The following is a 25,330-nucleotide window of genomic DNA, read 5'->3' as shown; positions in this document are numbered from 1 at the left end:
TTGAGTAAAGCCACTGTAAGTACCGCACCTCCCCAGTCGCACTTCCTCACCATTGAAAAAGAAAATGGGATGCCAGACACAAAATGGACATCTAGAGAGGCAACACCTAAATGCTGCAGCCTTCTTGAAAGAGAAGCAAAGCTATAGAAATCTCTCTCATCTTTTTCTCTTTGACAAAGCCAGGCTGGAAGGATGAAAGGCCTGAATAAAAGCCTACACAGGACCTTTAAAGACCAGATAATGGTGCGGCAGAACACAGAAAGAGGTAGCAGGAAACAGGTGAGGGGGGGGAAAAAAAGTGAAAATGTATTTTATGGATATTCAAAGAACATGAGGTAAAAAAAATAAAATAAAAAGTACTGCTCATATTGAGGAAAAGAATATGAGCAACAAGAAGTAGGGAGATTGGAAAGAAAGTAAGAGGAAAAAGTAAAATAAAAAAACTTTCTATTTTAGCTCTAAATAATACGTGGCCTACATACACATTCAGTGTGTATGCGTGTGTGTACTTATGTGGATGGATCACGCACCGATAACATTACACTCCTTAATTCCTAATTAATCCTCCTAAACTGGATTATTGCACAGAGCATGACAAGACCAGGATTCAACTCTTTGCCCTGGTGACTGTGTGTGTGTGCATATGTGTGTGTGGGGCGTCATTTTGCCGTTTTTCAGTTTAAGGTCTCATAAGGCCTGCATGTCCTCAGTTACATGATGTTAGGAAATGAAGCTGACAGTGTCTGTGGTCCCCTATGACACAACTGCAGACATACTCCGCTTTTCACGCACAAACAAGTGGTACGTCTTGTGCACACACGAATACACAAATGAAGGTCCCTAGATCATAGGTCTAGAAATGCTTCTGAATCACTGCTGAAAGTGGCAAGGACTTCCAGCTTGAGTTTACAGACTTAAAGTAAGGAGTCACTGGGGAACACAGGACGTATTTATGACAGTGTTCCCCTGTCACATTTAGTCTGAAAGCTGCCGCACAAACTGTCCCACGCGGTGCCGTTTTACACTGTCTGAAATACCAGAGCACTCTAATGACACTAATACTAATGGAATTCATTTTAAGTCCAATTCTTTGCAAATGAGTTTAGAAAAACGACTTTCACAGACAAACGAGTTCAATTTGTGTTCACTCCTTTTTTCCCCTTCTGGTTGCTGGGAAAGAACTACCCAAGGAAGAATATTAAAAGAAGAAGTTGAAAACATTTTTATGCCAATAACGGATATCTTGATCTAATTTGATCTCAAATATCGGCTCGGGCTCCCAATCATTTTGTTTTCAATGAACTACATCAAGGGCTCTCAAATCCATCTAAAAGTTGCAAAACACTAGCCCTTAAGACCTGGATTTGAAGACCCCTTACCTATATTGTCATACCAGCTCCTCTCAAATCCCCAAACGTGTTGTTGCCCAACAAGTTTAGGCAACAAGTTTGTTGGGCAACAACACACTTTGTTTATGAAGCCCAATATTTAACAAAAAACATGACTGTAGGGTTGCTAACATGCCATCCTGTCTGCAGCTCAGAACCATTTTAAAACAAAATTAAACACAACCCATTGGACTTTGCAAACTTAAAAGTTAGTTAAGCTAACTCTCGGGAAGCAGAGAAAGAGCTTAAAAGCTAAATGAAACCAGTTCACCAAGGCTATAATTGAGCAAGGTGAAGTAACATCTTAGAGGAAACCAAGTAGACAAAAAGCTTCCAAGGGACAATGACAAAACCAAAAGGATTACAGAACAGATGAAAGAATTCATCACTTTGGATGATCAACCTATTGCTGCACTCAGCAATCTTGGCTGTCACAGGTTGTTGCAGCAGCTGGAGCCACAGTATGTTCTACCCTCAACACAGCTGAGTGCTGTCTCAGCTGGGTGAAAAACTGCATCATCGTTGAGGTATGTTCACAGATGTGGCTGCTTATAGCTTTACTACAAACACTTGAGAGTTTAGGGGTTCACCCAATATCATTGCTCGGCCTCATGGCACATCGCATTGATCCTTCATTGATCAAAAACAGAGTACACCGTTTGTCCAGTGGTTTTGTGAATCTCGTACTGCAGGGAATATGCACAAGACATAAAACTGATAGCAAAAAATGAAGAGTGTGTTGCGTAGCTTCACAGAAACAGTAAATACTGTAAAGAAGACCGTCACTGTAAGCTATTCAAATGACTGTCGAGCTGCTGAAGTGTTAATCATATAAACGGGATTTATTCTAAGAACTTAATTGAATTTAGTATGCAAGTCTTTGCTGTAAAACATTGCATCAAATTGACACTAATTCTCAAACTCTAAAAAAAAACAGTAAAATTAGTGCCGCTTGCACAGGACATTACCATTTTTCTGGACTACAAGTTTTTTTTCTTGGCTGGTCCTGCAACTTATAATCAGGTGTGTCATATATGTTTATTCATGCATTTTTGACTGAGCCGAAATACTCAACAGTGACAGTCTGGAAAATACAGCAATTGTTTTGAACAACTTAAATTTAGATACACTAGTAAGGGAAGCCATCAGAAAGCCGTACTGTAACCATTATAAAACAAAAATCAATGAGTTCTTAATTATGGTAATTTGAAATGTTGACCAGTTCTTTCCAGCTTTGGATTCACATCTAAGCATTCTCTGATTGCATTTCCTGATGTAATTAATCAACAAAAATATTCAATAAATTGAAAACAAACAGTTCTGTTAGGGTGGTTTTTAATTATGAGAAACATTCGTTTCAAACCGTTTAAGCAATAGAATGGTGGAGGAAGAATATTTACAATTCCTTGAATACATAATTTGGTGATAGATCCTAAGTATTTTGAATAACGAACAGCATGACTGACAATAAATGAATGCTACTTATTAATTTGTTTTGCTTGTTTCAGTGAGTGCACTGTTGCATTTTCTCTGCTCACTTAATGATGGTGGATACAGAGAATATTTGGATGGACAGAAAGTGGAAGTAGTTTGACGGAAAGGGGAGGTCACAAAGGGAATGAGATTTTGTGGTTGTGGTGGGGGATTAACATGCTTTCATGCATTCTCCGCTTCACTGGAACACCACAAGGCTTGTTGATGCCTCTAAGTGCTATGAAGTATTAACCAGATAACCTCCAAGGAGACCCAGAGGCATAGAGTGTGTGCGTGTGTGTGTGTGTGTTGTTTGCTTGTTGACCGCTAACCATGTACAGTTAAGTACAGAGCCCTAAATAACCTATCAGGAAAAAGAAAGCATGGATAAAGTCTGGAGAGATTCGGTGGAAAGTCGAACACTGCTGGACGACGATGCACTGAAATCTTTACAAGAATAGGAAACAAAGACTCTTACAGACTGTAGCTGTACTGGCAGAAAGGGCATGAGGGACACATACATTGATGTATACTCCTGCGTCAAGAAGGAAAAAGCCATATTTCTAGGAAAAAAACTTACTTAGGAGAAAATTACAATCTACTGTTATAACAAAAAATGAGCAATTTCGCCACCCTGAACACTCAACCTATGGACACATTTCACCTTTTACCTTCTTATTCACTCCCAGTCAGCTTAACTCACTTTCCCCACTTTACCTCACCTTCATATCCGTCTGCTCAATCACTGTGTTTGCGTCAAGTCTGCTCACCTTTTCATCGTTTGTCATTTCCTCCCTCGTTGCCCTTTTCAATCATATACACATCAATCCTGCCTCTACTCGTCCTTCTCTCGACTTCATTCATTTTGGGCTTCTCTCTCCTTCACTTCGTCCTAAATACCGTCATCCGTCTTGTCTATTGAACCAGGATCAGTGTCAAATCCACTGTGTCTTTGACAAAAATCTCACTTTTATTAGTCTATACTTACAGGCACCATTGGTATTTGCAAAATTTTACCATAATCATATTCTACATAATATATAATAATATAAAACAGGCAAATAAAATAAAGCCCAGAATTTAATCTAGGAATACATTATTTAGCCGTTTCCCTGCTGCCACACGTAACTTAAAATAATGGCTGATTACCAGTGCTGGGAAGTAACGAAGTACAAGTAAGTCGTTACTGTACTTAAGTACAATTTTCGTGTATCTGTACTTTACTTAAGTAGATTTAATAATGGATACTTTCTACTTTTACTCCACTACATTTTACAGTAAGTATCTGTACTTTCTACTTCACTACATTTCTACAAAACTGTCGCGTTACTCGTTACATCCAAGTCGCGTTGCTCTTTTTTTTCCGTTAAAATGTGAAGTTCAGGGTCTTAAGGTGGCGCCGTAAAATCCGAGCAATAACGTGACTTAGTGTCTGTTGTCACCCATCGGCTCCACCTTTACTCGCACGCGGAGCTCCAAGACATGCGCAGTGGTTTCCTCTGAGCGTCAGTAATATAATAGCGCTGCATAAATCATAAGATATGGCGACATGTAAAATCAGCAGCGCTTCGCTTTCACAGACGGTGGGGACTTTGTCCAATTTTTAACGTCACTTGGAAGGAAAGCTTAAAGACAGGTAAGCTCCGTGGACGTGATGCTAGCAAAGTTAGCTGTATTGACTGAGACACATGTTGCATCTGCGATGACTGACATGTCGCATATATGGGACAACGCTGTGACCAAAGTGCAATATTGTAATATGACATTCATGGACGATCCGATTCTTCTGGACGGATCTTGACTAAGTCGTATAGTACTGAAGCCTCAATGCGAGCCGTTCTTTGTTCTTGAAATGCTCTGCGTACACTGCAGTAGCTATTTTATTTCATTAAAATATCTTTATATTTAATTGGTGAATAAATAAAACAAGAACGTAAGAACGCAGAGCATGCTCATTGCTCTTTGTTTTCGTCACCTGTCATGGCGGCAGACATTGCAGCAGGAGGGAGGATGAGTACAGTCACGGTGCTCCTCCTGCTTGGTTACTTGTTGCTTATTGGGCCTTGGACAGTGTTCATAGTTGAGCGTTGTTAATTGCTGTTTAATGGTGCAGACAATTATTATTTCTGACATTGGCAATATGGGCAACCGCCCAGGGTGTTATTTCTTTAGGGATGGCAGGAGACCTCTGTGGATTGTGGCACAGAGATGAAAGCAAAACAGAATGAAGAAGAGTTTGAATTGTCACTGGTTAAATTTATTTCAGCTCTAAGTATTTAATATCTAGGTGGGAAAGTGAATCTTTCAGATCAATTTGAGAAGCAGTTTTGATAGGTGCACTAAATTTTATTGTCATGTAGCACGGGGTGCTGGTTTTGATTTGGTCTTGGGTTCAGTGGTCTAGACTACAACTCTGCTACGTGGCTCCTTGGTTCCATGTCCTCCTGTGCCAGTTGGATTTCTTTCAAAATAAATGTGTGGCAAAAAAAGTGAAGTTCATGTTATGTTAGGACAGGAGACGAGATGTTTCCATCCCTGAAATGATGATGCATAGAATCATATATCTAAGTCTAAACTATGTTACAGAATAAACGCAATAAAAACATGTTTTATCTGTGGCATATGATCATATGATCGGTACACTTAATGATATTAGTGATTAGGTAATGCATTCAGCAAGTACTTTTACTTTTAATACTTAAGTATTTTCAAAAACCAGTACATTTTTACTTTTACTTAAGTAAAATGTTAATGTGGTACTTTGACTTTTACTTGAGTACATTTTTGTCTGTGTATTTGTACTTTTACTTAAGTACATTTTTTGAGTACTTTCTCCACCACTGCTGATTACTAAGTTTCTGCAGTATTCGCGCAAAGCAAATTCTTGTGTTGAGATCTTAACRTTAAGAATGTTTTTTGCAAGAATTGAACATTTCTGATCAGACACTTTCCATCGGATCTGTTTACAGTTCAGTTACTGTGCAGTGAAGAATAAGCAAAAATGAATCCTGTATGAATGTAAAGCTGGTAGAGTTTAACAACACACTCGCAGGCAAAGGATGGTTCTGGAAAGTATTTGTAGGTGCAGCTAGGCAAAATGTAAAAAAAAAAAAAAAAGTTCAAAGCAAATAAATACTTCTTTATAAAGACCATTACTGACATGCAGAATGTGAATGAATGAGGCTTGAAATCTAATATCTAATAAGGCATCCAAGCAACCATCTGCAACAGTAGAGTTGCATGTCAATTTTGATTCATACCTTCAATAAATGGAAACCATTTGACTTCTACCAGATTTGATTTTCAGTATGTGGGTGTGAAGCCTTACCAGGAGCTTTTCCACTTTGTGTTTTTGTTCTGTATTTATCCTTGCCTCCTGACAAACAAAGTAAAGGTTTGGTTCTTCTAAGTGGCTTCATCTAAGAATTAAAACTTTTTTTCCCAACTGGTGCTTAAAAACTTCCACAGGCAATGAAGCTTTTCAGTCTGTAATTAGCCGACTGGCCTGTGAGCAAACAACTTCACAAACTTTTCTAACAAAAAGTTTAGTTTTTGCACAGTAGAAAGTAAATGCCAGATAATTGTAGATAACTAAAGAGAGTTCAACACTGAACTTTAAAGTAGCATCACAAAGAATGTGATCTTGCTTTTCAATATTAAAGGAAAACTGTTTTGCAAACAGACTATACACAACTCTTTAAAGAATTGTTTAACTTCCTAATAATACCACTTTGGCATACAGTCTAAATATGCTTTTTATGATGCTCTTGCAATGTTACAGCCCAATCTTTTTAAGCAACAAAGAAAACAGTGAAGGAGGGGGAAAAAAACTTTAAAACCAAAATGACAAACATGGAAAGATTTCAAAGCACAAACTCCGCAAACAGTTCAAAAACTTGGAAAACTTGCAGAAATCTTAAGATGTCTGTTCTGTACTGCTCCGTTCACCCAAACAGAGACGGGCTGCTCGCTGATGCCATATGCATGCGCAATAAGCCCTGAATGCCTCAGTCTACTAAAGCAAAAAAAGTTTTTGCACATAATATAATTCAAAGCATAAATGTGTGAATTATAGTTTAAAACTTAATCTAAAATTAAATGTCACTTTTTGAAACCTCTTCAGTGTTTTTTTGTGTGTTTTATTTTTGGGAAAAGTGGCATGGGAAGGCTACACTGTGGCTGCTTTGATATTTAATATTAATGCCCAAAAACAGATGGGAACAGTCAGACTTGGGACTAGGTACTGATGGGTCTGTCACTGTGAGTGAAAGCAAGCTTAGAACGAATTAGAAAATGAATGTGGTTTTAGACTTTGCTGGCTTTGTTCAAGTTGAGATAATATATTGGTGGTTTCGGTTCAACTTAAATTTAAATTCTTAAGGCCAGTCAAGCTTTACTGTCCAACTAAAATGGCAAAACTTCAAAGCACACACTCTAATCACTGCTTTAACTCCTTTCAAAGTGTGACAAGTGACTCATCTGCTTTCTTTCCTACTCTCTGTTGTACCGTTAGCCCCTCATGGCCAGCTACCAACACCCTGATTTGCCATTCTCAGTTTCTCCCTGTAGTTAATCTGCTCGGTGGAGTGATGAGAGCTTTGGGAACCAGCAAGAAGAAGATGAAGGAAGAGGGAAATGAGGGGAAAGGGATGGGAACAGGGAATGAGGAATGGCCATGCATTATTGAGCATACAGAGTAGAGTTTTTAGGGGATAAATGTGAAAGTGTGTTTAGGGAAAACCTCTTCCCTTTTGGCTCCCCCCGCCTTCTCCTTTCCTTCCTTCTCTGCCCTCCCTCCAACTCTCCTTTCCCCATGAGGCCAGCCGCATCTCTTATTCAGTGGGGAGGTTAAAAATTCAAAGCTAGGGAAGAGGAGGTGGACATGGAGAAGGGAAGAGGGTACCTGAAATGGTAAAAAGTGAACGAATGTCTTGAGGGAGTTCTCTCAAGTGCTAATCTGGGGAGCTTCTCGTGTTGATTAGCTGAGCACGTGTGGTAATGGGTGAGCAGGTGGGGTGCCGGCTGTCGTAGGGGAGTACAAAAACAGGGGAGGTAGATGGATTGAGGGAGAGGATGTAGATGTACAGTTTTGTGTTGCACAGTGTAGCAAACAGAATGGTGAAAAATTAAGGTGCCTCGCAGGCAAAGCAGAACCCACGTCTTACAGAACTTGACAAATGGAGAGACTGAGTAATGGAGCAACACACAAACACACAGCTACGGACATTACAGCAACTAAGCCACATATACTTACGCATAATGTAGTTACACACAGAAATATGCATAGGTCAAACATCTTGGCCTAAACAGTTGCTCTACACATAGTCACATGGAGACTGGCAGGAAATTAAGGTCAGAAAGTGGAGCGTGGCCTAGCCTACAGAGCCTTGTAAATACCACTGGTGTCTGGTGTAAATGCCACTGGGTTATCCATTTTGAACACCGCTTCTGCAGCAACAGACACGTTGCACCAGCAGATGTGGCAATAAAAGCTTCTAGCACACCCAAAGCTCACATAGAACCCGGCAGGGCATGAAGCACACGCACGGCTACGTGGAAGTAAACAAGAAAATGTGTACCTTAAGAGTGTGTGCAATGTGAATGGAATTGATAGTTTTAATAAGTCTGGGTGTATTAGAACCCTGTGGACACGGTCGGAGCCATTAGCACAATAGCCTAATGGCCTTGTAGCACCTAATAACTCACTATGTAGCTAACATCAAGTCAGTTGCAGCCTTAAGGCTACTGTGAAACAATTTCACTGAGCTGGGAGAATTAGACATCTTAATGACATTTCCGCATGCCTCCACTGCCGTCGTATATCATTCTCTGTTTTACAACTTTTTTTTTTCTTTTTGTTCAAAAAACTATTTTCTGATCCAGACCTCACTCATTGTCTCATTTCATATGGGCTTCTTTTACCAAGAAGCAATAGGAGAGCTGAGGAAAGCAGGAGAGAGAAGAAGATGAGAGATGCAAGTTAATGCCCATATCTTGAGAGCTAAATCTTTGAAGTTGTTGCTCTTTACCAGTGCTTTTTTTCCCCCCTTTCTTACACTATCAGTGACATCAAAGTGGGCCAAGTCTGAAGCATGTGTGCCTGCGTTAGTACTTCTCTGCCCGCAGGGATAGGTAGCTTATATTGCAAATAAAGTAAACAGAGTGCAAGTTCCTGCCGTTTGTGAGAGAAGACAAACACAATCTACTTTTTGACTCTAATCCCCCGCTTTTCCTTTTCCTCCTGATAACTGTGCTTTCTAATCATAGTCGCAGCATCATAATGACTTCTGCTGCTCCTCAGCTCATCAGTATCAAAAGTGAAGCACTTCTATTCTCACTCTGACACTTTCAATACATCTACAGACGTGTGCACAAAGACTAAAGCAGACATCTATGAAAGCAGCACACATGTAGAGCAAAGAGTATGTGACTGTGACCAAGAGAAGAGTGGGTGGATAGATTGTAGGTGTGCATAGATATTTGCTTTCATCCCTCATTCCTTCTGTTTGGTCTAGCTGTGGGTGAAACCAGTCAGAATTGCAAGCATTGATAATACATTAGCATCTCTAACAGGCTTTCGGACTTATCAACCAGTACCTTAAACATGCACTCAGAGATTATAAACATACTAAAAGCGCATCCACATTAAAACACACAAATTCCATCATTCTATCTTCAGCTGTCACATCAAAAGGAACATTTACATGGTACTGGAAGTGGAATGAGAGATTGGGTCCTTGGCAGGCTAGCCGCCTGGCTAACTGACCGGCTGGCTGGTTGTGAAGAGGACTTATTCCGTCTAAAAACAGGATAATCTTTAGGAAAGAGAATAGGTTGCAAGGAGATTAGGGACACACAGCGGTAATGCGCCGGCATGAACACACTTAGCTCATTTGCATGTAAAACAGTGAAGAGAGATGCAACAAGGGAGGAATGGAAGGAAGAGAAGGTGTGGGACTGCATGCATGTTTATGAAGACGCTTACATGAGTATGTGCAAACGTACGCTTGCTCTCTGAGCATATGAGCGCTGCTGTGGCTGGCAGCGAGAACCAACGTGAACACGCTCAGATGTGTTTGAACCTGATAAGGCCTGATGAATAAACAGTGCTTTGCAGCTGTTCTGTAAGCATGAAGAGATGGTGAATGACGGAACGCGAGCTACTGCCGTACTGAGGATACATGCTGAGGCTTAAGGAGCAAGCAAAGCCAAGCTAATGCCCTGCCACTGCTGGGACTTCAAGAGGTATAGCTAGGATTCAAACTTAAGCAGTGGCAGAACATAAACACTGAAATATATACAAAAATACACAGCAGGCCAGGCCTGAAAATACAAAATCTCATTTGCATGTCATAAAAACATAGCCGGTCTACATTTAGTCTTCATATGGGATGTCAAGGCTGTTTAGAATGCTAGGCACGGGATTTTCATGGATAGGTTTTTGAGCTGCAGCACAGGAAGGAAAAGCAATCCTGAGCTTTCCAAACGGTTCTTGAGCATGCACTGGACGGTTTGCAGTTTACTGGAGTGGTAATAATGAAAGCCTCCACCAAGTTCCAGGCCATGATTCTCTGACAGAAGATAGTGGCGGATTCCCTCATGCTCAGGCATACTCTATGTGATTCAGCTAGAGAATCTGGGTCGTCTGGAAACAGGTACCAGAAAAAAATGAGTAAGATCTTTCATTTGAAGTAAAAGCAAAGTGCTTAGATCTGATCACAATTATCTCAACTTGATATAAACAGGACTAACCTAACATTTAAACAATGTGGTGAATTTTTGTTTCAGACATTCAAATCCATCAATTTCTGTCAACTAATGAACCCAATAACATTCCCCTGAGAACCTTAAGAGTTTCTGAGCTCTATTTTTCTTAAAAAAAAAAAAAAGAAAACAATAAAACAATCTGTGCTCCTGTACTGCAACATTCAGGCTCTAGGCCAAGATGCTACGAAAACTAGTAGAAATATTTGGTACCGGTAGTAAAAGAAATAAACTGCCACAGTAAATTCATTTTTCTAATATACGGAAGAGGCACCAGAGCCTCCTGTGAGATGGAATAGCTATTTTACATTCATGCTTGGGACCAACAGATATTAAATGTTCACTAATCTCTCCTTCTGGAGTTCTCAGATATTTCTTCAGAAAGCCCCGAGCCACATTTCAAAAATGGATGAAGAATATAGTCTCTTTATCACCTAGTCTCCCAGATTTCTGCTGGACTACATTTTCCGTCATGGTAATCTTATGTGCCTGAATAAACTTGACATCTCAAAGCTGCCTTCATACTTATTGGCAAGCCTGGATAAGACATTTCAAAAGCCACATCATTTTTATTGAAGTAGCATAATCTCACTCTGAAATTTTCAAAACAACCCAATGTTCAGGGCATTTGTTTGGTTGAGGAATTATAAATGAAAATAAATCACATAAGGAAAAATAGTACCATTCTACTTGGCGAAGCTTATTTATGTATAATTTCCTTTTATCTTTTAAATGTTGATCAGATTCATTGGGAAATTTTAATTACCATATAAAAACTGTTTTCCCAAGAGATAAATAATGATGCTCGTAGACTAATTTCCCTTGGGTAATATTCACAATTTAGTCTACTCTAAAGAAGTAGACCAAATTCAATTCAGGGTGTGTTTTAAAGTTTTGAGCAAGCGCCTTTGTTAAATAATACTAACTAAGGTGCATGCTTCTCAGTAAACTAAAATATGTAGAAAAGCACGTATGGTGGAAAATCAGTGATCCTGTAGGCTTATTTCTCTCCCAAAAGCCGGAATGTTAGAATTCATGTCATCATGAACACTATAAAACATTGGGACATTAAAAATAATAATTTGGTGGCCTCTGCCAGAAAATTGAAATCTTCACTAGGTCTTTCTTCTACTATGAAATAATTCAGAACACATAGCAAAATAAAAAAATGAGTTCTCCCAATAAAACTGACATTCTTCCAAGGCAATCTCATTACCCAGACCTGAACCCTGTGGGGAGAGTTAAAGGCAAAAAAAACACAAACCGAGAGAGCGATTACACAGACAGATTCCTCTATATACAATGTCCCACTGGCAAAAGGGGGTTGTAAAAGGAATTGGCACAGGAAGTCCAACATAGGTCAGTCATCATTTTGTAAAAACCAAATATTTCTGAATGTGGGGTTTTTCTTGTGGGAGCAATAAGTAAATATACTCAAAAGCTTAAAGTTCATTAACATTTCTTGGCATGAACTTGTACTTCAACTATTTTACCAAAGGTGTCAGCAGGTGTGGAGGGTACTGTACATAGCAGACTATAGCCTCGATAAGTGCATAATGGCCTCAGGTATTTTGATAAACAGTTTCTATGCTTTCCATCTGAATCGAACGTCCACACAAAAATTGAGGTGTCAGAAAAATATTAAGATTTTAAATGGTTTTCAACCTGGAAATTAAAAAAGGGGTTTATGGTGTGTATGCGGGAGTGGGTTATCAGGGATTGTTAAAAGTAATAACAGAGGAACACTTTACACATGCTCACTCTGGCTTTCTGTGTTAGAAAAGATTACTATTCAACAACATTTGCCAAACAGTTATTTGGCATTTTTTAAATGCCAATTAGTTAAAAACCATCAAAATAAACTGACAAGCGTGCTGACAAAAGGGTAAAGAGACACCATTTCACAGTCCTAGTGCTGACATTTTGTAACAGTCCAGCAATCAGACTGCAGTAAACAGTGATAGAAAAGCAGGGGAGTGCCTCAGCTATTTGATTAAAATGGAAATTTTTCAAAAACAAGTGTACTCTGCAAAAGAACCAAATGACCTAATCAACACGACGCCGTAGTTCTCCATGTCTAGGTCTTTTATTTTTAATATATTCCATCTTTGATCCTAATAACTGATTGGCTTGCAAACTTGTGCAAATACACACATACACAGCAGGTACTTTCATGCTGACTGGTACCTCATTAAAGCGAGGAGGCAATGGAGGAGGTACAGGGGGAGAGAAGGGGGGAGAAAACGCACTAAATAGGTCTATGTGTTCATACAGACCCAAACACGCCTAGAGAGAACACAATCACACCTACAGAGAGGGAAAATTGATTTCGTCAGAACACAGGGAGATCAAAAGGCTTATTATAATTGGTCTCTAAATGTGGCAGAGCTCACCAACCCACTCTCACAAGCACAAACACCAGAATACAGACATCGCACCGGCAGTCCTGGATGAATTCTCAATAAATTTGTTTGTTATTCACGGGAGGGGAACGCAACGCAGAAAGCTGTGGTGACAAGTGGAAATGTGTCGCATGGTGTCGGCAGCAGAAAAAAGAAACAAGGACAACATGCTATAACACAGCAACACAAAAGAAAAGGGGAATTGCTCTAAAGGCTGGAGAATTGGGATGCGAAGATGATCCTCCCATTATAAGGATTAATAACTATATATGCTTCTGGCTCTTTTCTCTCCTGAATCAAATTAATCACCACTGCTCCCACTAGCATACCCTTCTCCCTCTGCTCAGTCTGCTTTTATTTCACCCACCACCTCCTCCGTCACTTGCTCTTTTGCTAATTCTTTTGCTAATTGGGCTATTCGAGGTGCCGACTTCAAAAGGCACCTGCCACCAAACACAACGTCTCAAAAAGTAAAAAAAAAAAAAAAAAAAAAAAAAAAAAGGACAGCAGTTTGGGATGACTATATGTAAATGCTGGAAAAACAGTTTATGAATTCTAATGGCGCCACTGATCTCTTGTACTTTTGAAAACAGACCTTTAAATCCTGATCAGCCAGTGTTATTCCCTCTTATGAAAGAGAGAAGCAAACAAACACTGAAAGGTAATAAATAAACAAACCACTTCAAAGTGAGGAATCTTTAAAAAAGTAGCTTAAGGGGAAATACAGGATAAGCTTGCTGCCTAAAATCTTTTCTGCTGCACTAATCGCTTTATAGACTCAGAGCAAATCCAAAACAACAAGGCTGTTTACAGTTACAATTAGACTAATGAGAAACAGCACGTCTGACAATATAAAAGAGCGATTGATGATCGTCTATTAATATTCCACTAGAATTAGAAAAAAAAACTGATTTTATTTAATAAATGGCTCCTCAAAAGGAATGATAAAACAAATCTAATATGTAAAAAAAACAAGCAACTGAGCTTTCTTATTAATCAGAGTTCCAAACATTACATATAAACCTCAATATGCAGTCTTAAGAACATTTTTACTAATATATGTAAATATGTATACACACAAATATACAGATATGTTCAACAACGCCACTGTTGTACTGATCCATGTTATGCAAATCCCTTCCACATTTTACCTTCAACCGGCATAAGTGTGTCTCTCTGACTACACAGAGGTAAAGTCAAAGAGACGTTGGTACAAAGTAAAAATGCTGCATCACTTTTTATCTTCTGTGTCTATTTTCATTGCTGTCATTTTTCCACTCTGCTTGCTCAATTTGGAAGTAAAATTACTTTGCAGAAAACTCCTGTGTCTTTAGTCCTTACATATTTTTGCATTAAGTGACTCTATAGGGAATTGGTAAACAGCAGGTACAGAAATACAGACTTAAAAGCTGAAGACAGAACAACTTGTTGTTCAATCCAAGCTCATATGCCATAATTTCCAGACCACAATCCGCTACTCTTTCACACATTTTGAACTGCGACACATGCATTTTTCAAAGCGATTTCTAAAGGACGGACTCTTGTGTGACAAAGACAGCAAAGCTCGAGGGTGAAACGAGTGACATTAACAGCAAAGTGCAATCAATTTTGGAACTTCGGGTAGTTGCTCAATCTTGGAGGTCTATTAGGCATCTCCAAGAAACATGATTTAAAAAAGCAGGATAAACTATCGTTTTAATATTTTTAAAAAAAAGTTAGAGATGGGTGTAATGATAAAAAGTTTGTAAATAAATCTACTAGATGTATATAAATTATAAATTACCGCTTAGTGAAAAAGATCATTCCAACCCCTGGTAAATACAGCAACGACTTACAGCACTTTATACCCAGCTGAGCGTCTCCAATAATTGCTAAGGGTGCAGAACAGAACCGAATCAATGGAAAAAAAACTTGACACTGATAAGGTCAGATGAAATTAAAAGGAAAAAAAAGAATGGAAGACCTGGGGTGAGGGATTTGCAGAAACAGCAAAGGAAGGCAGACTGAAGCAATTAAAATGGAGCAGACTATATGAGATTCACTAACTGAAGAAGCAGAAGGTGAACAGCTCATCATTATGGTGATGAAGGCTGGTGTTGAAATAAGCTCAAGTGTAGGAGGGATCCTTACCATGGACACAATTACTACAGCTATAAATTGCTAATAGTTTTAGAAAAATTCTGGCACACGCAATTGTGATATGTGAAACTGTTTAACTGCGACTACAGGATCTCTGTGCAGCCAGAGGATGAGTGTCTCCCTCCATCAGTTGTCTGGTCTTCAACTAAGCAGCAGAGGTCGACACTTCTGACCGCGCCCTGAGCATATTACCAATGCTGCATGTCTATTTTTTTGTGTGGCTGTGTGCGCTTGCTCGTCCAGCTGCCGGGCAACTGATGAAGAGGAGGAGGAAGGGTCAGAGTGGGTCAGCAAAGACTTTGTGTGATCTCAGTTTGCTTTTCAAGGAGACTGGGGAATGAGCAGCACAAAAGGAGCAAAAAAAAAAACCAAGCACAATGGAAAGAGTGAAAGAGAGCTTCTGGAAGTGAGAGGGAGCTCAGGGGGGATATAACAGGCCTTCAGCTGTTTTTAACAAAATCATGGGCAAAGGAACACAGTTTGAGCAAAGTGGGAGCTTAGTGACATCTGTGCTTCACATACTTTATACGGCAGGAACTAATACAGACATATTCACAAAAAAGACTTTGAGTCTTGAACACAATCGGCCTCGCAAAAACAAAAGACCTTGCACATAAGAATGTTTTAATCAAAACTACTCAGTTTCAGCATGCTAAAAATATGCAAGTAAATCAATAACGCCTACCTGTGCACCCCCTACTACCGTACCCCCCCTTTTACATTCCCACCAGCAGACAGGTGTGAGGCTATGAAAAGGCCATGGTGTCTTTATATGCAGCGCTTGGAAAAGGTTATTTGACATCATACGGAACAGGCGGCTGTCTCAGCCAATAAAAAAAGGATTCATAGGAGCATGTGCCAAATGGAGTGTAGAGGAGGTCATATTATGGAGTGGCAGCCGAACGTAAGGATTTGATATACAGATGGGACAGCTGCCAGCTCTGACATTTAACTGACATCAAAAGCTAGCATAAGCTGTCTTGTGCATGCACACTACTGTTTATGTATATGACCTGAGTGTGTGTGATGAGTATTGAGACTGAAGGTGAGATAAAATTGCATACACACTGTCTGGGAGCTCCTGATGTCCGGGATATAATTTGAATATGGAGGAGTAGGAGCAGAAGGCTCAGTGACACCGGGACAAGGTGAGAGGAGTGGACAGGTGTGTGTGCGTGTGTGTCAGCATTTTGTGCCAGGACAGCTGGTGAGTCGTCAAAGGACATCAGTGACCTTCTTCTTATCCCTTCCTATTCTGTCGCCCCATTGTCTGCGTCTACCTGCATTGGTGTGCTCCAAATATGCCCGAGTAGTGATTGTCCCAGCTCAAGCCACGAGTGCAATGAGAAAATGGTCCACAGTGGGTAAAGGCATGTAATCAAGTCGAGGTTAACATCGTTTTGATTTGCCCTTTCCAAATAACAACCCTGTAAAGGTAAGTAAAAATCTGTGAAGTGCAAATTGTTTTCTTTTTTTGCTCTAGTATGACTAGTAAGATTTCCTGTCCAAAGAAACTAAAGTTATGTCCCCAGCCTCCACTTCCTCTGTCTGCTGCTAAAGCTAAGTCAGTTAGCAGTGAGCTCATGCAAACACCATCCAGGAACACCCCAGACTGGTGCCTTCCTGCTCCAAATCAAAATAGCTACAAACTGCGCACAATTATTTTTTTGGGGTCAAAATTACATTTTAAAACATAAATCTTCAAAAAAAAAAAAGACTATATTTAGAAGTAAGAATTACCAGACTGTTATATTTATTCTAGTGCTAATACTAATTGGTAAAAAAAAATTATAAGAGACCTGTGAAAAAAACAAGGTGACACACGAGATACTCAGCATGTTTTAGGGAGAGGCAATATGTAACAAACTACATTTAAAAAAATTGCTGAAACATATTTTCAATACATTTTTCACAAAGCTGTAAAAGTGTTTTTTCATTTTGAAATTCTTTAATGATATAGCATTTTCCTCACCTTGCAAAACAATAACAAAAAAAAAGCAAGAAACAAAATAGCTTGCATGCATCATAGGGTGTAAGTAGAATACCATTTAAAAAGTGTAGGTCAAATGTTTTTGAGTTTTTCTTAGAAAGCGGGTCGGACGATTGTGTTAAAATTATTAATACCATTACAATCATCTAAGATTATGATCAACTAAGATGTTGCCGTTTTATTACGATCATCTGGCTCAGGTTTCAGGTTCTCTGAAACTGCTTTAGTTGGTGCAGTTACAGCTTGAAGACAAAGACACAAGCATTGTTACACTAAGCATGATTGAAGTGCTAACATGACTCACTAAAAAAAGTGGGGCGACTGTGGTTCTGTGGGTAGAGCAGTCCGGTGATCGGAACGATGTAGGTTCGGTTTCAGCTTGCTCTTGTCACATGTTGATGTGCCCCTGGGTGCCTAACCACAAGCTTCCCACCGATCTACGTATCGGTGTAAACGTGTGTGCGTTTGTGAGTGCAAATGGGTGAATGTGACTCCAGCGTAAAGCGCTTTGAGTGGTCAAAATGATTGGAAAAGTGCCTATATAAGTTCAGTCCATTTACCAGGATGGTTTCCATGACAACAGACAGCGATGCTAATATCGTCAGATTAACAACTATGGATGATTATGTCCATATGAGAAAGTCTGCAGCTGTCATTTGCGCTCCTGTCTTGGCTGATTATGCTGCTGGCTATATCTTCTTCTATGCTGAGGTTTGTAGTTTTGATAACTTTCATTGATAATGTCAAGAAAACACACACACAGAAAAATAGATTATTTTTTCTATACCTCAGAGCGCCACAGTCCAGGCATATTGTCAACGATTTCATGTTTCTGACAAAACAAAGTTTCTATCAAAATAGAAACTAAATGTTCCAGAATTTCTCAGGTTGAAGACAATATTCCGTTTTGGTCTTATTAATGGTAGCATTTCACAGTAATAAATATCACTTTTTATCTGAATGAAAGGACTGCCATTTGTCCTTCAACTGCCATGTATTCTAAGAAAGCTAGTTGTTGTCCAAATGACAGACGCACATACACAAACATCTTCGTAAAGCTAATTTTAGTTAATATGGTTAACATTAGTAGCTATACTTCAAAAAGTGTTAAAAAGTAATCACTTTTTGTGATTTGGGGATAAAGGAAATACTAAAATGTGAATAAAAGTCAGTTATATTTTCTCAATATTGAATACATAAAGGATGACTTTGTATCGTGATACAAAATCTTCATGTTGTTAAATTCCTATTTACATTGCTGTCAATCAGGAAATGACCAAAATCTGAGTTTCAAAGATGTATCGTGGTACTAATAAAGGAGATGTGAACATCTGGCTGCACCTAATTGAAAAGGTTAGACACACTAGTGCAACCAGTTGAAAAAGTTAGTGTGGAGTCCTGCTGTGTCATCGGCTTATGAGAGAAAGAGAGAAGCGCAAGAGAAAATGTGTGAAAAATCAGTGTGCAGTATACTTACCACCCTTGGCTGATGAAAGAAGAAGAAAAGGCATCATGGATTGTGGAAATTACATAGAAAAAGACCAAAAAAAAAAAAGAAGAGCATTCTTTAATATTTAGAAATGCAATGTAAAAAGCAATGAGATATTACACACTAGATAAAAACGTACGCTTTGTTTGTGATGAGAAAGTTAACGTGAGTTTGGCAAACAGTTCATTGCTCTGAAATTGGTCCTCATTGGATTTGGTCCAGAAACTGTTCTCACTCAGGTCATCAGCTGCAATCTAAAAAGCACAAAGGTCAGAATGTACAGGAGAGGGAAGACAAAGAAACATGACATGAAAAGAAACATGACATGAATAGGAGGGAAATGAATCACAGCTGTTATATGATCTTTCCATCAAATTGGCTCAATAGCCCAAAATTGGTTATCTGCACACCTGGCAAACAATGAGATCTGCAGATGAAGAAGTCAATAGAAACTAAAGGAAATTGGTAGGAATGATGGTATGAGAGGATGAAGGACACAAAAAGGAAAGAGAGAAGAAGATGCATGTAGTCATGTTCTCTAATTATTGTACATATTATGGTGTAAAACAACTTCAGATTAAGTTTCAAATAACTTTTGACTTCTAAATCCCTTCCCCCCTTAGTTTTATCTGCATGTTTTCGCACAAGTCAAAATTAACCATGCTTTTTTCCCCTCTCCTCCACTTTCTCAAAATTCTTATCAAGAGAATAAAAAGCCCATAACGAAAGAGAAAGCAGGGGTAGTAAATTTAGAGATATCAGGCCTTTCATTATGGACATTGCCTCAGGGATGGGTGTAGGACAGAAAAGACAGCGAGTGAGGCAAAAGAAATGTGATATGGCAATGAGTCGAAGGAGCAAGAAAGAAAGCAAGAGAGCATGCACAGGAGAAAAAAAAACGGATGACACCCAAGCCAGAAAAAAAAGTCAATTTAAATTACAAAAGAATACCATCCTTTCCAGCCGCAATTTAATTATCTTTCAGTGGTGCAGTTAAAAGAAGGAGGCTTATTAAAACGCAATTTCTTTGACATCCTTGTCAAACCCTCGTACCACCCCAACAAAGGAGAAGTGAGAAAGAGAGAGTGTAAATGCTGATGAAGTCTGCTTTAGCCATTAAACAGTAGCTTTAGGCTAAAGAAAGAAAGAAAGACGTTTTGATGTTTTAACCATCATAGAGGAGAGGGTGCTGAAGAACTTGAAGCACATAGTCATGAGATACACGTATGCGTGGAAGCTACTTTTGGTGAATATTTCACTGGAAAAGCTCCAAGCTCACATATTACTCGTACAGAGACGCCTATAAGAAAAAATGTTATGCTATACAATGATGTTTCTACAAGTCTCTGTGGCTTAAATACATGTTAATCAACCTACAGGTTGCTAAATATTATAAATAACATTTTTAACTGCTTTTGTCAGCACTGACCTTACTCCAGTTAGCCCTCTTCAACTGGACCTCTGGCTTGTATTCCATCTTAGGCTGGAGCCCAAAGGGTAGTGCAGGTGGTGCAGGAGGACCCCAGTTTCCTGGCGGGGGTGGAGGCATACCTGGTCCTGGTGGTGGAGGAGGAATACCAGGACCACCTGGTAAGGGTGGAGGAGGTGGTGGTCCTCCCATGCCGGGRAGAGGCGGAGGAGGTGGTGGTCCTSSCATGCCGGGRAGAGGCGGAGGAGGTGGTGGTCCTGGCATGCCGGGGAGAGGCGGAGGAGGTGGTGGTCCTGGCATGCCGGGGAGAGGCGGAGGAGGTGGTGGTCCTGGCATGCCGGGGAGAGGCGGAGGAGGTGGTGGTCCTGGCATCCCAGGTAAAGGCGGTGGGGGTGGAGGGGGAGGAACTGGACCAGGTATAGCTGCGTGGCCTGGTATAGGCGCAGTTGGAGGTGCAACACCAGACTGGCCTGGAAGGGGTGGAGGAGGTGGAGGAGGTGGCACACCGGGTGTTGGCACAGGAACAGTAACCGTAACCACCTTCGTTTTGGCTTCTTCCAGATCCTTCGACAACTTTTCAATCTGTAGGTAAATCATTATGAAAAGAACCAGGAAAAGAACATTTAGTCACACTCGAGTTTAGATCCAGTCTAAAAACATCAAAAGAAATATCAAACCTAAGCCTGGTTTGGTTATCTGCAGAGGATAACCAAACCAGGTTATCCTCTGGGGCAGAGTCCGAGCCCCATCCGACTCAACTAATTAACTTTAATTTTTAGGCCCAAGTCTTAAGTAAACCCAACATATTATTGGCTTTAGACTGTTATTTGGGTTAAGCAGTGCAACGTCTGCTAGTTTTAGCTTTGGTGTCGCATGTTCAAGATCCATTGTCAATTTTTTTTAACAATATTATTTAACATAACAGAAAATTCCAGAATATATTATATAATATATTCCAGAAATATATCTAGAAATTCTAGAGTCTTTTTTGTAGAACTGGAAGAGGTCGACGCTCACGCTGAAATCCCTTGAATCATCATTTTCAATTTCACCCTTGCCAAATTCTGTTTCCAAGGAAAACAGAAGCCAACTGAAAGAAAATAACTAAAGAAGTGAGTTAGTGATTACGGCCTAAAAAAGATTTAGTTTTGGAAGAAACGAGAAGAGAATGCAGGGCAAAGTACACAGAAAATGATAGCAGAAGGGAATTAAGTCCACAGAGGAATTCAAAGAAAAAAGTTTTGAAAGACGAGGATAAAGTTCTAAATGAGAAGTGAGAGTGTAATGAATTTTTCATTTCCACACTGAAGTACTGATTACAGTATTTACATCAGTTGGTGCCAAATTTTGAGAAAACTGTCCAAGTCATTAAAGTCAGTCAGCTAATAAAAGCAGACTAGCTTTTGGAATATTGATACACCACACACAATTTAGAGCTAGCACGCACCAAGAAGCTCATTTCCTCTATGTGTTCTTCTGTATTTGTAGTGAACACACTGTGTGCGTGCGTGCATGTACGTGTGTGGATCCCTGTCTGCATGCAGCAGTGTAACAAATTGTCTGTGTTGTTTCCTCGGACTTTGAAAGGAAGACAGTAACAGACGCAGGGAGCCTCGGAGGCAGGCTTTCTTAGTGCAGCAGCAGATGAAGAACTGGGCACAGCATCATACGAGGGGACACCGAGAGATCTCTACATGTGAAGAAATCTTCCATCGGCAGCGCCTCAAACACAGAACGTGAGCCATCTTAGTATGAGAAGCTTGTTTGATGCCTGGCTCGTGGTGCTGGTGACGCTTTGGACAACTGTCACAGAGACAGTGTGTGTGTTTGTTTAGAGCCTTTGTTCGATGAGAAGTTGACTCTGCTGGCATCAGCTTCTACGGATGAAGCTCATGTTGGAAGTTGGGTGGTTGTTCAAATGACAGACAGACAGACGCACACACACACAAAAACATCTTCATAAAGTTAACGAGCACACGTGCTCAGAGGCAGACGGTTCTGGGTCACTTGATGTGTTTGTGAATTTGTTTGTCACTACGAGGCAGAGTCCAGCTGGTGTGGCAGCAGGACACTGACAGCTAAACAATCCTCATCTTTGCCTCCCCATGAGTGAATACACAAATACACACAAACTGCATGTGTATCTTGGCCTTAGAAAATATGTTTGTCCCGACTCCATCCTGTTTTTTTTTTCCTTCTCTTTTTAGTCCCTCCGAATGTCCCGCTTTTTTATTATTTATAAAGTTCTCTAATCCCTGCAGAATTTGGCGCACTTGCAATATCCTTTTATTTTTCTTCCATTCATCAGCGGCATTTCCTAAAATCAAGAAGCATGAAGGGCTTCGGTCCTAAAGTGGGCGTTCACTAATTTTAGGCAACGATTCAACGTAGGGAATTGAAAGATTGCATTTTTTCTGCACCTCAAAATATTTTTGCTTCATGCCGTTTTCTGTGCATGTTTCCTGAGCATGTTGTAGCTGATCTAACTATATAACTAGAACGATTAACAAAATACAGAAGTACAGCTTAATATATGAACTGCAAACATAAAAGCTTCGGAAGCTTAATGATACACACAAAATTGAAGACAGTGATTAAAGTGACAATTGAAAATACAACCATGATTATCTGTTTGTGTATACCTGGTTTTGCAAAGAGCCTAGCTGTTCTTGCAGACCCTGGTTCTCCTTTTCTCGCTCCAGTTTGGCGCAGGCCAGCTGTTCCTTTTCTTGGCTCAGGTCCTGCAGCTTTTGGTCATAATCACTCTCCAATTTATTCTTCTCCACCTGCAGCTCGTGGCGCGCTGTCAGCTCTGCATCCAGCTGATGTGTATTCAAGTCATGGTTAAAGAGACACCAAATAATTAGTGTACTTAAAAAGAGGAGGGAAAAGCTTAAACTTAGCAGTGTTGCGTTTGTATTTATTGTGATGAGGTGTTAGCTGGACAGCAGCGAGCCGTTGTTTCTCCTAAATTTCACAAGAACACTCAGAAAAAGTCACAGAGGTCCCTGCGCTGCACAGGAATCCTGACTGTTCAAAATGTTAATCATAATGTGGTACTTGAAAACACGATTAAGGTTAATTAATTAAATAATGTTTGTAATTATGCTTGTTTCTAAAAACATTGGACTCCGATAGAAAAAAACCATTCCACTACAAACTATACTACAAAAGTATTTTCCAAAAGTACTACTGCCGCTTTTTACCTTTGTTGGGTAAAAACAACAAACTTTAATCTATTTTCTAGGGAGCTTTGTTGTAGATCAGCAAAATTGGTGGAAGTTGAGGAAACTGAATAGTTTAAGCTTTTTTTTTTAATGAAACTGACCTCCCAGCAGGAAAATTAATGGTTTAGCTAAAACCATGGCAATGAATGTCTAAGTCAAAGTCCAGAACAAAACGGAGTCGGTGTTGAGACCCGAGGTATTTTGCAAAGAAGAAGAGGCAAAAATCTCAGCCTAAACCTGATGGAGGCATTCCCTCCCCAAACATATGCAGCATACATCATTTTCTTTCCATTTTACCTCTCTGTTTTACTTGGTGTTGATTTAACACAAAAAATCCCAACAAAATAAACCGAAGTTTGTCGTTGCGACTTGTTATGTGAAAGCAGAGAAATCAAAGTACTTTTGCAAAACAAAGGCTGATAAAAATCAAAAACAATACTACATGAGTAAAACTTAACCTAAATTTATAAACAATTCATTCAAAAAAATGGCTGAGAAGTGTTAATTCTTTATTATTTTCTTTTTTTTTTTTTTTACAAATAATAAGAGCCAAGTGTGGGCTGCACAGTGGCACAGTTGGTAGAGCTGTTGCCTTGCAGCAAGAAGGTTCTGGGTTCGATTCCCGGCCCCGGTCTTTCTGCATAAAGTTTGCATGTTCTCCCTGTGCATGCGTGGGTTTTCTCCGGGTTCTCCGGTTTCCTCCCACAGTCCAAAAACATGACTGTCAGGTTAATTGGTCTGTCTAAATTGCCCCTAGGTGTGAGTGTGTGTGTGTGTGCATGGTTGTTTGTCCTGTGTGTCTCTGTGTTGCCCTGCGACAGATTGGCGACCTGTCCAGGGTGAACCCTGCCTCTCGCCCAAAACGTTAGCTGGAGATAGGCGCCAGCAACCCTCCCGACCCCACTAAGGGACAAGGGTGCAAGAAAATGGATGGAAGAGCCAAGTGTGTTCTCGAGCAGAAGGCTTAAGGATTCTCGTTGAAGAGGCAGCTGTTCTTACATATTTCAGACCTGTTGAGACAATTTCTGTTGAGCCTGTGAGAACATTTCTAGCAGTCTAGTGCTTTTCTGTATTATTGTATAATTTACTCCGAAAATTGCAGTCAATTATAAAGTGAGGAGGCTTCAGTGTTTTTAAATGAGCGCCCTTCACAGTGTTTTTTCCAACGCCTTCCCCCTCATAAGTGAAACTTCTTACAGCATTTTTAATTTTCTCACTTTAAACGCAATTTTCAAATCATTTTCCCTCAGACACCTGACAAACAGGATGATGTTTAAAAAAAAGACAACTACATGAAGACACAGGCACAAACACAGCTGTTTAATTTGCAGAAAGCGGATCCGTTACTCTGGCTGTCAGCAGCCTGACAGCCTTATCCCTAATTCCTGCCAAAAGGGACTGCTCGCAATTACCCCATCATGCTCAACCACCAATATGATGTGTGGTCCATGACAATTAGACGTCACGGCGCGCCTGCTAGTGTGGATGTGTCTCGTCGATTGATATGATCCCACATGTAACTGCGTATTATGAATGAAGACTAGTTTTTAGCTCCCTCTTTGCAATTATCCCGTCACTAGGACAGAAACATCAGGCTGGCAACAAGCCACAATCAAGACATTTACCCCCCATGTGTCTGGGTGAGCACGTACGTGCGCTCGTCTGTCGGGCGGCTTTCAGGAGAGTGGATGCTCATTTTCAGTCAACCTCTCTTTCTCGCTTTTTGTAATTTGTCATCTCATGTCAGCCTGACGATAGCCAACCTAAAGTCATTATAATTCAAACATGTCTGAGTCAGACTGAAGAACACTTTCACAGTATTTTTTATTTTTTATTTACCGTCTTTTAGGTTATAGGTCGCGTGATTCTCTCTCAGTTGATGAGTTTGTTCTTGCTTTTGTTTGTGTCTGCAAGGCTTATTTCACTATTAAGTAGATTTGTGTGTACCTTCTTCTCCAGATCTGTCGCTTTGGCCTCACTGACTTCCACTTTGGTCTTGTCCACCATGTTGTCTTTGGACAGAAACAGA

The 25,330-nt window shown here is 39.9% G+C and overlaps 1 protein-coding gene across 1 annotated transcript in view; it reads right to left on the bottom strand.

Moving 5' to 3' along the window:
* Nucleotides 1-25,330, bottom strand: part of diaph1 (diaphanous related formin 1) — a 105,857-nt gene that overhangs the window by 44,039 nt on the left and 36,488 nt on the right. The window contains exons 14-18 of the mRNA XM_008420919.2: nucleotides 25,249-25,313; nucleotides 22,717-22,896; nucleotides 20,075-20,656; nucleotides 18,785-18,899; nucleotides 18,634-18,642 (exon numbers count right to left, since the gene is read on the bottom strand). Of these exons, the coding sequence (XP_008419141.1) occupies nucleotides 18,634-18,642; nucleotides 18,785-18,899; nucleotides 20,075-20,656; nucleotides 22,717-22,896; nucleotides 25,249-25,313 (951 nt within the window). The remainder of the gene's footprint in view (nucleotides 1-18,633; nucleotides 18,643-18,784; nucleotides 18,900-20,074; nucleotides 20,657-22,716; nucleotides 22,897-25,248; nucleotides 25,314-25,330) is intronic.

This window comes from Poecilia reticulata, linkage group LG10 (genome assembly GCF_000633615.1).
Source record: "Poecilia reticulata strain Guanapo linkage group LG10, Guppy_female_1.0+MT, whole genome shotgun sequence".
NCBI lineage: Eukaryota > Metazoa > Chordata > Actinopteri > Cyprinodontiformes > Poeciliidae > Poecilia > Poecilia reticulata.
Note: the sequence above shows the minus strand (reverse complement) of the source record. Positions and strands in the feature narration are given on the sequence as shown.